Source organism: Cyprinodon tularosa, unplaced genomic scaffold (assembly GCF_016077235.1).
Source record: "Cyprinodon tularosa strain WSP-4 unplaced genomic scaffold, ASM1607723v1 ctg94, whole genome shotgun sequence".
NCBI classification, from domain to species: Eukaryota; Metazoa; Chordata; class Actinopteri; order Cyprinodontiformes; family Cyprinodontidae; genus Cyprinodon; species Cyprinodon tularosa.
The window spans coordinates 5,987-19,585 of NW_024039718.1; the positions used below are offsets into that span (position 1 = coordinate 5,987).

The 13,599-nt window shown below is 35.3% G+C and overlaps 1 protein-coding gene across 1 annotated transcript; it reads left to right on the top strand.

Moving 5' to 3' along the window:
* Window positions 1–1,784: 1,784 nt before the first annotated feature.
* Window positions 1,785–7,459, top strand: dolpp1 (dolichyldiphosphatase 1). The gene is made up of 8 exons (XM_038275077.1): window positions 1,785–1,925; window positions 2,571–2,671; window positions 2,776–2,860; window positions 4,364–4,463; window positions 4,713–4,811; window positions 5,696–5,824; window positions 5,909–5,998; window positions 6,075–7,459. Exons 1-8 carry the CDS (start codon window positions 1,850–1,852, stop codon window positions 6,109–6,111), a joined length of 717 nt encoding a protein of 238 aa, XP_038131005.1. The 5' UTR covers window positions 1,785–1,849; the 3' UTR covers window positions 6,112–7,459.
* The last annotated feature ends 6,140 nt before the right edge of the window (window positions 7,460–13,599 follow it).

Genomic DNA, 13,599 nt, shown 5'->3' on the forward strand with positions numbered 1-13,599 from the left:
TGGCCTTTGCATTTAGGAAGAATTGTGGGATTAAAGTTTAATGTTTTAATACATTTGGATGGTGATCAGTGCCCAGCAGATTTTAGCTAAATTGTCTGGGTTGTGTGAATGTATATTTACTCTGTTTGTCCCTTAATAATCAGCTTTCACAATCATATTCTGAAGCTTAATGTTGAGCAGCTTTGATTCAGATGCTAGTTTTAGCATCATTTTGAATGATTTCACATTTGAGCCCAAACTTGTATTTACACGTTCCCCCCTATAGACGTTTTAGAGTAAATTCTGAGCTCTTAATACTTTTTCTTAAGGATTTTATTAAAAAGACCATCTTTTTATTAGATGACTGTGATGTAAATGCTGTAAATATTTTGAAACAGGTTACTATTCTTTACTAGGTTTTTCTTAACAGTATGTTAAACTAGTATAGGCAGAGAAAAATTAAAGATTTGTTTGTTTGCAATAAAAAAATTCAAGATAAGTTTCTGAAAGGCAAAGATTACAATTATAAAAAGACCTTTTGTCAAAATCCCTTGACTATCCCAAACAAGTCTTTCATAATTAACTTAATAGGTAATGAGGGTGAAGTTCTTTGCACAAGGGCACAACTGTGACGGATGAGTTTGGATTCAGACTAGCAACCCTGGTTTGTACTGAATCACCTTTAAAATGGGAAAAAGAAACAGAAAAGCAACTTGACAACTCATATTGGTTTACTTAAATGTTTTTTTTGAGTCCTTGAAAAGTAGACAACTTTTATCAGCTTGCTTGGAAACAGAGACTCTGGAACATATGTATCGAAAACGTATCATTCTCTCTGGTTTCTGCTTAACTTTTTGATATTTACTGGCATTTTATTTCTGTTTGCTCTTATTGCTTTAAGTAGCTATAAATATAAGATTTCAGAAAACTTTCCCCTTCTATTATCAGTTATTAAGATTATTAATTTTCCCTCCCATAAAGTGTGAAGATTTTGTAGGGAATTTTTTTATTAGGCTGCGTTTTTTCTGAACGCCTCTGCGTGTTAGTATCAGAATCACATGCTCTCTGTATCAGTGCAGCATTCTTATCTCTTTCTGTTTCTTATTTCCTTTTTGTATCCATCTGTTGATTTGTGCTCTATTGTGTTCTTTATGCTCGAGCCTCAAATGTGTAAAAAAAAAAAATCAAAATCAAATAAAAGCTCAGTGTGACTGAGACTAACTTGATATTTTCAGGGTTTGGAGTGGATAGCCATTTTCCTTCCAGGTGATGTTTATCCCCTTTAAGACAATCATATTTTATTATTTTTAGGAAAGGTATTCTGATTTTGTTAGGATATTTGAGAGATAAGGTGATGTTTGTTTTTGCATCAGTAGTTTTTTTGCAGTATAATTTGTTTTTTTTAGGTAGTGCATTGTGTTTTTCTCTTTTCTGAGATCATTTTTCTTTTATGATATGCAGTTTAACTTAGCTGTAAGAGTAAGAATTGTGTTCTTTTGATATTATTTGCTTACTTGCTTTGCAACTGACCCACCTTTGTTTTTTTCACTAGTGGAACAAAAAATAATATTTCTACCTTCAAAAAATATGTCCTAAAATTATTTATATGACAATGAATGAGGGCATCTAGTTGCTTCGATTATAAGTGGATTCTTATTTATATGTTTGTTATAGTTTTATATATTTTTTTATCACTTATTTTCATTCAATAATTCTCCTCTATGGACAGAATCTCTCTTAAAGAGAGCGCGGCTCTGATTGGACGGCTCCTCTGCTGCCGGGGTCTCTTTGAATAAACAACACGATCCCTCAGTGGCTGGAATCGTTTTGGGGGCGTGGCACCGAGCTGCCCCGGTTGTGTCCGGGTAAGATGGCGTTGGAAGAGCAGTGCTCGGCACCACCTCGATGGCAGGCCATATCAGTGACACACGTAGAGTTTCCCGAGGGTATGTAAAACTCTGTAATGTTTGCGTACCGACTGTAACGCTGTTAACCGTTCGTCGCGGTTGAAAATATCCAAAGCACTGTGAACGGGTATGATTGGTACTGAATGGACACAGACGTTAGTGGCTGCCAAATAGTGAGCCATTGAGCAACACATTGCACGCAGTGGGCTGCCAAATTGTGAGACAGTTCCGCATGCGCAGTTTGTAACAGCGTTCACAATGACGGCTAGCCTGCTAGCTAGCTGTTTCTACATGAGCTTTGCAGTCCCCCTCATAAAATAATATATATATATATATATGACAAATGTCTTGTTATAAACATGTGACAGTACTGCAATGCTTATTATTTTAGCGCATAACGTAGAGTTTTGCTATGAACTTATTCCCATGTATAAGATTATTACCAAGACTGGTGCTAACGTATAAAGCTCAATGGCCTTGTGTTAAAAGCTCCAACAGCCACACTTCACCTGAATTATCAACTTATAATATTTGCTGTGCTGGCTTGTTCAACAGCCAACGTTTATGAGTTTTTTTTTTTTTTTTTTGCTCTGTGTCTTTGTTTGCCATCCAGTTTCTGGTTCTGCTGATGAAGGTTAGGATTGTTTTTAATTGTCTTCAACATAAGTTCTTTTTATGTTTCAGGGGATCTCACGGGAAAACTGCTGGCCTACATTAGTCTCCTTCCCGTAGCTATTCTTGTGGGCTTTGTCACACTCATAGTGTTTAAACGGGAACTGCACACAGTGAGTAGTGTTCATGAGAAAGTCCTCTTTGATATCTGAGCAGATATTTTAAGAAGCATCTGTGAACCTTCATATATTTTTCTTTTTTTTGTCTCCTTTTCTAGATCTCATTCTTCACTGGAGTGCTCCTAAATGAAGGAGTGAACTGGCTGCTCAAGCACATTCTTAGAGAGCCGCGCCCTTGTGCAGGTGAGAGAACAAGTTCTTTGGTTTAATTAATTTGCAAGACCGGGGAAAATATTATGTCAGACATACAAGTCGGATGTAATTGTTTGGAATGTGTTCAATTAACAATGAATTCAAACATGACACTGAATCTTGAGTTATTGTATTGATACTATTAGAATATGGTATTCTTGGATAAGGATTTATGTCTTGGGCTTTTTTTGTAGTTTTTCTAGTCAAAAACTATAGCGATGGTGAATATCTGAAGTGAAAGAAGACAAATTCTTACAAAATCCTATCTTAAGTGTAATACAAAACCAGTTTTTGTGTTATTTAAAAAGAACAAAAAAGTTGCACAGTTTGGATGGGAATTGTGCCTGGAAACATCACTCTTCATGATTTTACATTGATTATCTGTTGGTTTTCGGTGTGGACTTTGACTGGGACATTCTAACACACCACCTTGATCTATATCTGGCTATTGTAACTGTGTGTTTACAGTCACTGTCCTGCAAAAAGGAAAACCTCTGCCCCAGGTTCTTAACATGTCTAACAGGATCGTCCTGTATTTAGCTTCTTGCTTCTTCCCATCCAATCTAATCAGCCTGATGATGCCACTGTGATGCCATTCTGCAGCAAACCTCTTCATAGAATGTTGTACTTACATTTTCAAAGTGCGCTCTTTTAACTGATTGGTTTACGTCTGAAGTTAGTTGGATGCAAAACTATTATTATGGAACATCGGTGTAAAGTAGGTTGTCACATTTGTTTCAGATTTAAAATGGGTTTTGAAAAGCATATAGGATTTCCTCTCCATATGAACATATTTTATCAGCTGGTGGCTGTAATGTGACAAAATATGACAGTTTTCAAAGGAAATTAACTTGAGCATGTTGTTTTTTTTTGCTAGACAGTATAAAACTATAACTCTTAACAGGATCTAGTTTACTTGTTTATGGTTTAGCTCTAATATATTTACTTTTTCAGTACCTCATTTGATTAGAATGCCATCTAAAGTTTACCGATGGCGTCCTTTTACTCTTAATCCCCAGCCAGTTCCCTTTTCAAATTCCACTGCTGAAAACTAAAAATACAACTTTTCATATAATCTGCGAAAGAATCCGTCCCTTTCTAACTTTTATACAAGTTTTCACACTACTCTTCTCTTTAGTTGGTGTTGGGGCATTCCTGCCTCAAAGCCTAAAAAAAAAAATACAATTTTTTTGTTTTTTGGGGGTCTTATAAAGAACCCCCAAATTTTTTTTTAGAAGTTTTGAATCATATTAACTGTTTTAACTGCGATTTGCTACAATCTTATTTACATGTTACAAGTAAGATGTTTGCTTATGTCTATAGTTACAAACAAATACAAACTTTTAAACCTAGTATTTTGTTTTATGGTCTATAGCACAAAACTTAAAATCCAAATTGGATATATTTTCTGCCACACTATGTTGAAGGACCTTTGTGACGCAAATGTCAATTGTTAGATTATTGAGCTTGTTTTTCTTTTTTTTTTCTCTGTAGGCTCCCACACAACTGTGTATGCTGAGTACGGCATGCCTTCGAACCATTCCCAGCTTATCTGGTTCTTTGTTGTTTACTTCTTTCTTTTTCTTTATTTAAGGTGAGTTTTTTCCCCCAGCATTTTTACTGGAGGTTAAAGGTTGAGTTATGAAACTTTTAGGAGCAGAATAACCTGCTAAAATCAATAGTCAACACAGTTACTTTTTTTTTTTTACCTTCAATTTCTTTTTCTTTGTTGTTTTTACACTCTAAAGAATATATGCCATTATATGAAGCACAATAAAGTCTTTGGAATCAGTTATTTTTTTTACATGAGGAACACTGTGTGATCTCTGCTGATCATTTACAGAATGCATCAGACAAATAATGCTCGATGTGTGGATCTGCTGTGGAGGCACGTCTTGTCCATCATCCTGCTGGGCCTGGCCTCATCCGTCTCATACAGCAGGTTAGCATGTCATCCCATCTTTTCCTGAAATCAGAAAGGTGTTCTGAAATGCAACTGTAATATAGATGCTTTTAATATAGATGCTATTTATTGTTTTAATTATTGTTAGTTAAAAGCAGATGCTTTGATTGGTTTAAAAATGGAAGCCTAGATGCATATTATTCAGCTTTTAGATCTGCTGAGACCGTTCACTGACATAGATTTCATCATTTCCCCAAGGACGGATTTGGCAGATGTTCATGTGCAGCCAAAAATGAGCAACCGTGTGGGCTGTGCAGTGACAATGTGGTAGAAAGCTAAATGGATCCCTTGTTTTTATGCTTCATAGATTAACTCGAGAAATAATTTTTAGTGGTATACCAGCTCTAAATGGAGGATTTAAATTGAGGAATAGTTTTGGAATTTTTTTTTTTTTAGTACCTCTGTGTCATGATTTTTTTTTTGTTTATTTTTCACAATGTTAAATTTTTTTCAATGTTTTTTTTACCTTCAGAGTAACTATATTTCTATAAATCTGCCTAAAACTAGTTGAGTTTTGTAGAGCTGAAAAGAGATATTTTGATACTGAATCAGTGTTATAGTAAGGCATGTGCTCCCACATAAAATATATTTTATGACACATGTATGATCTTAAAAGTGACAGAATTACTGTTTTGATATTCTAGCAGTTTTGAAGTCTCATTGTAAATACATTTTCTTGATCCATTCAACAGTTAAGGTATTAATATCATAGGAGGATGTTTTCAAAAGCCAAAAACAACCTCTTATATAGCAGAAAGGATTAATTAGCTGTTGGAAAATAAGTTTAGATATAATGTAATTTACCTATTTATTTATTTTTATGATTATTTATTGAACTCCTTTTGCCATGTCTCTTATTTCAGGGTCTATCTGTTGTATCACACCTGGAGTCAGGTTTTCTATGGGGCTGTGGCCGGCAGTACGATGGCCATCATCTGGTTCTTTTTCACACAGGAGGTGTTAACACCTCTGTTCCCCAAAATTGCTGCATGGTGAGTAAATAACTCTTCCCCATGATATCAAGCTTTTGGAAATGTAATGTCTTTTGATTTTCATTGTACCAATTTGTTCAACAGGCCCATATCAGAGTACTTCCTGGTTCGAGACACAAGTTTGATTCCCAATATCTTATGGTTTGAGTATACAGTGACCAGATCAGAGGCTAGGTAAGATTCTGTCCCCGTGAAATCTTGCTACACTACATCTGCCAAATTCAAATGTATTTATTTTCTGTACTTTCAGGAACAGACAACGAAAGCTGGGAACAAAACTTCAGTGATCTGCAGATCAGCAGCACTGTGAAAACTGAGTCCAGGCCCACACTTAGCACACACAGATACTTTCATTCACTAACATAAACAGAAGCTCAAACGAAAAAAAAAAACACACTGGGGAATCATATTTTGGACTGACTTGGCTGCAAGAAATGTTGGGCTGAAAGCATTTACCAGGTGGAGAAAGAGTTGGTGGCGCCTACAGCCTGGGCTTGTCCGTCCACACGCCTTTCTCTCTTGTACAGCTTGCCCCAAATGCTCTTCAGTGCATGCAAGACTGTGCAAGAGGCATTCTATTTAATGATAGATTAATATATATTTTAACTATAAACGCACGCTGACAGTAGGCAGTTTACTGTAAGAGATTCAAAAGAGCCGCAATGGAGGCTTTGATCAAGTTTCAAACAAATGATGGGCGTCATAAAAGCATGAATTTAATGTTTTTTTTGTTTGTTTTTTCTTTTTTACTTTTTTTGTACTTTTAATTTGGATAACAGATGAGTGAGTGGGGAAGGGTTGTTGGTGACATCTTTGTTGGTATTTTGTGGAATTAACCCTTTTTCATTGTTATATAATACAAAATGAACAATTTCTGAAATTGGTCATGATGTAATGTAAATACAAAAAACTGCACTTTGTGAAATTTGCAAGTTAAAAAAAGACTAACACTAGTTAAATGTTAAGATCCTCCCCTTCTTTTTCTTCACAAGTCCTTGCTTTGTGTCTTTGACTCAGTCCTAATATCTGATCTGTAGGCACTGTAAATCTTAACATACCATCTGTAACCTTGATTATCACGGTTCTAATTTCTGTTCAATTTTTTATTTTATTTTTTTTGTCTGAGGGTGATGAGACTGAATCACAGCTGTGAGTTTGTTATTCCAGGAGATACAGTGCTGATGTGCTGCAAAGTTCTTTTTGTTATTGCCTCGTACATAGTAGCAACCTGGGAACAGCGTTCCCGGGAATGGTTTTATTTTGAAAATTCCATCTCTTATCTTGTTTTCTGTTTTTGCAGAGAAGTTTTCTTTTCATCTGCATTTCCAAAGTAACATTCCTTATCATTTAGTGTTTAAACATCATAACTGTTGGGGGGGGGGGGGGTATGTTTTGTGTTCTGTATTGTTTTTTTTTTTTTGAAGAAAGATTGAAAAACACGCCTCAGGTCAGTTGTAGCATGTGATTATGCTTTTTCCTCGCAGCCTACGGCAGCTAATGTTGAAAGCTGTCAAGTGGGGATTTGAAGCTGATTAAAATGGTCATATCATTAGCTTCACAAAGGGAAGTATTTCTCTTAGTTTTTTTTTCTGTGTGTATCCTCTATCAGGCTGAATAAAATGTGTTTATGTACAAGAAGTGAGTTCAGTGTGGTATTTTGACATATATTTGGTTTTCCTTCTGCATTAACAGATGTTACATTTAAAAGAAAAGCAACCCTGATGCAAAATTGTTGGTTTCCAAGTAGTAGATTTGGAGCGGGACCACAGCTGTACATTGATGTGAAAGACCTTCCTTTGGCAATTAAGCAAGTTTGCCATTTTTACATTTGCCAAATATTCCTCAGACTTTATTTTTTGACTATATGGTCTTAAAACCTGAAACAGCCTTTTTGAATTAAATCTCCATTTGTTAGTTTTTTAATTGTATCAACAAAGATATGAAAACTTTTTCAATACTTTGTAGCGATGCTAAATCTGAGTCAGCAACACATCAACCACAGTTGTTTGCATGTGTAAACATATCTTTGCATATAGATAATTGTGAACTATCTTTAAACTCCTTGTCAACCACAGTTTTTACTAGGCTTTTTCCCCCCCTCCAGCCCATAGACATGCATATAAGAGTAGACCCAGCATCCACCGCTTTCGCCTGTGGGCACTAATGTGATTGGTAGCGCCATCTTGGGGCGGTCGACAGCTCCGCTCAGTTTAATGTGTTGAGAAGGCACGGAATCTATTTTAATCAACTTTTAATATTGAATATTGAACAAATTGTCATGGTTTTGTTGATGAAAACAAATGTTTCAGTGTATTTAAATATTCTTAGCGGTAAACCTGTACCTTTCAGAGTGGCCTTTTATTGTGGGCAGTCTACAGTGCAACCCTATGCAGTAATTACATGCTCACTTTCACTGATTCATACTGCTTTGTGAACAATATTTGTGGAAAATTATGAAATGGGCGCAAAACCAAAAGTTGCGTTTATATTTTTGAGTCTGTGTGTGTATTTATATATATGTGTGTGTATGTGTGTATGTATCTCTGTCAAACATGGCCAAACAGCCTACACAAATGGAAACAAGGCAGGACACTGAAGAAAAATAACTTGCTACTTTGCGTGTCCAATAACGCGTTCTTTTTATATACATATGTTGCTGCTGATTTTTAGGAGAACAAGGTTGGGTCTCTCTCCTGTCCTATTTAAATGATCCACTTCATGTCAGACGTGTCATGTATTTGATATAAGTGCACCAGTCTTTAATGCAGCAGAAAAAGCCTATAACATTATACTACCAAGCCTGTGCTTCATAGTTTAGATGGTTTTTCATAGTTTGGTCTTTCTGCCACAATATTATTTGAAGAGTTCAAACTGAATCGCCCCTGGAATTCAGTTCCTTAGGTGATCGTTTTGCTGGATGATAGAGGAGCAAAAGAGCAAAGAAAAAAACTGAAGAACTGTTTTGTTTCATATTTTCCAAAATTTTTTTGCATGCTAAATCCAATTGTACTTTGGTATTCTTCTTCAAAGATCTTGTGTTTTGCTCTTTACCACATAGCCCAGAATATGGGCAGATTGTTGCCTGATAAACCATACATCCAGACATGCCTGCATCTACTTTAATGTTGCTGTGATTCTCTTGGCAGCCTCTGTTCTTCTCTATTCATCCATTTTACAGGGATGCTTAATTTTGGGACTGTTACTGTCCATCCATACGTTTCCTCTTAATCATGAAAATCTTCAATTTATTTAATGTATTGCAAATTCTTTTTGTCTTTCTGTGGTTTAGCTCATTGAGTAGGGAGCGTGAATATAATCATTCATCTCAAAAGAAAATATGCGTTATACTGAATCAGCTTCCAAGTAAATGTTCATCTACGGTCCCTCCTATAAGCTTTAGAGGCTCTTCTTGGATCATAGCACACTTAATGGAACCATGTTTTTTTATACATTTATAAATATTTTATTATGAGATTTCAGTACTTTTTGTTTAAAATAAAATTTAAAGACAGGTTAAACGTTGAAAACCTGAAAACATTGAAAAAGATTTGACTTAGTCTTTTAGCATCACAAATATCTGGGATTTTGACATCTAATCATTTGTTAATGAATAACAAAGAATAGCTGGACTAGTATATATTATAAAATGACTTAGATTTATTTTGTATACATGAGTGTATGGTTTTGTGGTTTTAAGTAAAAAAAAAAAAAAAAAAAAGGAACAATGAATAATTCACTCCCTGGTGAGTTGGCCATTTATGCCGCTGATTGGTAGTAAACACCACAGCAGCAGCAGAGCTAGAATATTTGCATACAGAACAGCTGAATACAAACTGTGATTGATGTAAATAATATAGTAAAAACAAGGTTTAGTGGAAAGACTAGACTGCATGAGTGGAGGACGGCAACCATTACAAAATATCAGACATTCTGTGTACAGTGTGATAATGGCAGCATCAGATTTTGGGTGTAAGTCTGATTGAGGGGAGAAAAACCTCTGCAGCAGAGAAGCACAATAAATAAGAGTTTATGTTGAAAGTTTGGTAATTGAGGAAACAACGGATGTTTCAGCAAGTTTGTTACCATTGTTTAATAGAGAGATGAACTAACATAACGCCTTACAAATCTCAAATGGGAAAAAGTTATTATACATCAGTAGCAAGATTGTCAAATTAACATGGCAAATGAATATTGTAAATGTCTAAAATATGTTTTTTCCTTAACTGAAAGCTGGCTTGTATAAGTCTTAAATTGGAGTTTGTGACTGGAAAGATGGCAGAAGCAAGAGAAGTAAGCTCAATGAAAAGGTCAAGTTCTGGTTGTTATAAAACATAAAGGTCACCGTTTGTCAGATCAGCAAAAAAACTATTTTGTTCTGCACACCAGACTATATTCATACAGTTCAAAAACTTGTTACTAAGAAAGAAACCCAGAACAAAAACAGTGGGTAAAAAACAAGACTCCTGTTGCATTTAATGGTGATTGCTGGTTGCTTTTACAAATAAATGGAGCTTGCAATCCATCAATCAGACAAGTTTGCGATTCCTCTATAAAGAGGATAATTTGAGGGTCCTCGTTGGGTAATAATACTTTACTCTAAAATTTAAGAATAAGTTTAGAAACTAAAGAATAAGACCTAAAAATCAATCAAAGGAAATTCTGAAGGGCATTTCAAAGCTTTAGTTACATTGAATCCAGAGTTGAATAACATACATAAATAAACTGCTCCCTTTATTGTTTAGATTATATTGAGCTTTAATGAGGGAAGACAGGAAATTAAAATATCTTAAATTGACAAAAGCAAATCTGTTTTCTTTAATGACATTGTATTGTTAAAAACCCTACATGTTAATGTGAAATATGCTTTTCTAAATGTTTCAAAGACGGCGAGCGAAGAATGTAGCTTCTGATGGAATAAGGTTTAAGAATGTAGATTCTAACTTGTATAACTGAATAACTATTGCACAGTTCCTTAAATGACGCCATCAATACTAGACAACTTACCGTTCCCTGCTGAAAAAATGGTCCCCTCAGCATTATGCTATCCCCACCACTTTTTTTTATACTTCTTGAAAACAAAAACTTTCTTTTCACAGCGACTTTCTTTATGACACTTCTCCATAAGCACCACATTTGTAGAGGTCATCATTTATAGCTGTCGTGTCAATAGTTTCTACCACCTGAGGGGTGGATCTTTGCAGCTACTCTAAAGTTATAACATAATCTCAGTGATGTGTAACATCTTTGTGTCTCTAAACTTGTGGAATCTGTTTGTTCATTTATGCTCTCTAACAAATCTCTGATATCCCACTGAATCGCTCAGACATAATCAGACAAAAAGGGAGTCTGCTTACTAATCAAGTGACCTTTAAATCCAGCGGGTTACATTAAATTTGATTATGGCTGGGAGAGTAAATCAGGGCCACATTAAGTTTTTTTTTTTTAGAAGGTATTACTGAAAACAATTGTTACTTTTCCTTCAGTTTCACTGTGATTATTGATCAAATAGGTTTGTTACTTTTATAGAAAGTTTTAATTGAATGGAAACATAAAAACCTTCAGTATTTTTTGTACTCCACTGCAGATACAGAGTGTGGGTGAGGGATCAAAGTAGAATGTGAATCCTTCAATGATTAAAGGTGTTTATAGCTTGCCATATGTTCATCAGTTTAAGAAAAAAAATTAAACCAAGTATTATTATTTTTAATAATACTTAAGCGGGAAAAGGCTTTTAGAGTTGCTTACAAAATGGAATAATCAGGAATCCATCACAAAATTCGGCTGTGGATTATCATCTTTCCCACAAATTTGAATAGATTTTTCTCTGATCAATTACATATTTTGTATCACGGTATGTTAAAGATAATACATTAGGGTAACAAAAAAGTATTTAAGTATTTCAGAAAAAAAAAGTAAGATACAACATAGCTGTAATGATAAATGAGTACCACTAGATGACCCCCTTCTTATATTTTTGGTCCAGCATTTAATGACGCAAACATCATTAAATAATACTCATTATAAAGCAGATATTAAATGTTGTGCATTATCATCAGTAAACATAGAATTATTAGTATAAAACAACCAGTTTGTCTTCATGATGGATTAAACTATTTTCAACCTTTATTATTGCCCATAGATTTGAAGAAAAAAAAAAGGTGAAAAACTTGTGATACCATTTTAAAATACATAATAAATGGATTTTATTGAATTATTTTTGTATACATGGCAAAGATTGTGAATCTTTATCTTTGACTGAAATGAAGAAGCGTGAGTCTTGTGTCGCTCAGGCTTCACACTGTGGGTCAAACACTTATGTGAATAGAAAGAAAGTTGATGCATCCACTAATTAGGACTAAAATAAATGAAATAATGTGTGAACAGTTCAATTATGTAATTGTATCTAATGAAGCAATTTGTATCCTTGGTGCCAACAAAATGCGAAACACTGAGGAAAGTGTTATAATTAGAGGCTGTGGAGGCACAATTTTCACCCCAAACAAAATGTTTGCACAGATTGTGCTGTTGCTTAACAAATGCATGAGCTGTGCCACAATACGTGCTCAAATGCCGCCTTCACTTTTCTTTTTTTGGGTTCCCTGAAACATAAAAAACACCAACTTCAAGAGTCTCCATATAACTATCTATCCACAGTATCACACATCCTCATTAAGTTGTGCAATATCCTTAAAATTAACAGTTTTTGTGGACACAAAAACAACCACTTCACAACGTTTCTGGATAAATAGTTGGATCTTGACTTGAGGTTTCAGTTAAGTTTGTAAGATAATATAAAAAAGAAAACTCACAACAAATCTTTCCACATTTGAGATAAATGTGTCTTGATTATGCATGCATTAAGCCCTTCTAGAGAAATGATCTTTGATACCTGAGAGACAGTTTCATCATTATATCTTGAACAAGCTCACATGGAAAGACATTCCCTCAACACTCAAGCACTGATGAGGGAAGAATATTTTTTGACTAATGGACTAAATCTATGTGTTGGAAAAACACATTGATTCTGTTCTCTGAAGTTTTATTTAGTTTATCATTATTCCATTAACTAAGTTCTCCTGCAACCCACAAAAGCCCATTTTTTTCCCCAACCTGCAAATCAGTGTTTCAGTGTGAATTTGATTAGCTATTGCAGAAGCATTCTGCAGAAGCTGTCAGTGATAAAGGAAAATGTGCTACAACAGTTTAGCCATTTATATTTTACTAGTTATAATTCAATTCAATTCAGTTTATTTATATAGCGCCAAATTCACAACACATGTAATCTCAAGGCACTTTACAGTTCAACCAGATCATACAGTCAAATTGATACAAAGTTTTCTATCTAAGGAAAACCAGTTGATTGCATTGACTCATTGACTCAAATACAATCCCCCACACTAAGCATGCTTGTAGCGACAGTGGAGAGGAAAAACTCCCTTTTAACAGGAAGAAACCTCCAGCAGAACCAGGCTCAGTGTGAGCGGCCATCTGCCGAGGCCGACTGGGGTTCAAGGAGACAGAAGCAGAGATACAAAAAGCAGCTGTAAAAGGCGGCCCCGTCCAGGAAACACACAGCCAGGCAGACGAGCTCCAAGGCAGCTCCCATGCCAGAGGACGAAGAGAGCACATCCACTCAGTCACGGTCAGAGAAACAGGACCACACTGGAAAACAGGCTGATCTCCAACATCTATTAACAAGGGTGTTGATAGAAGCAGCACAGCTGATGTTTCTTTCCAGGATGACGTCACAGCCAAACAGGAACAGACGAGGCAAA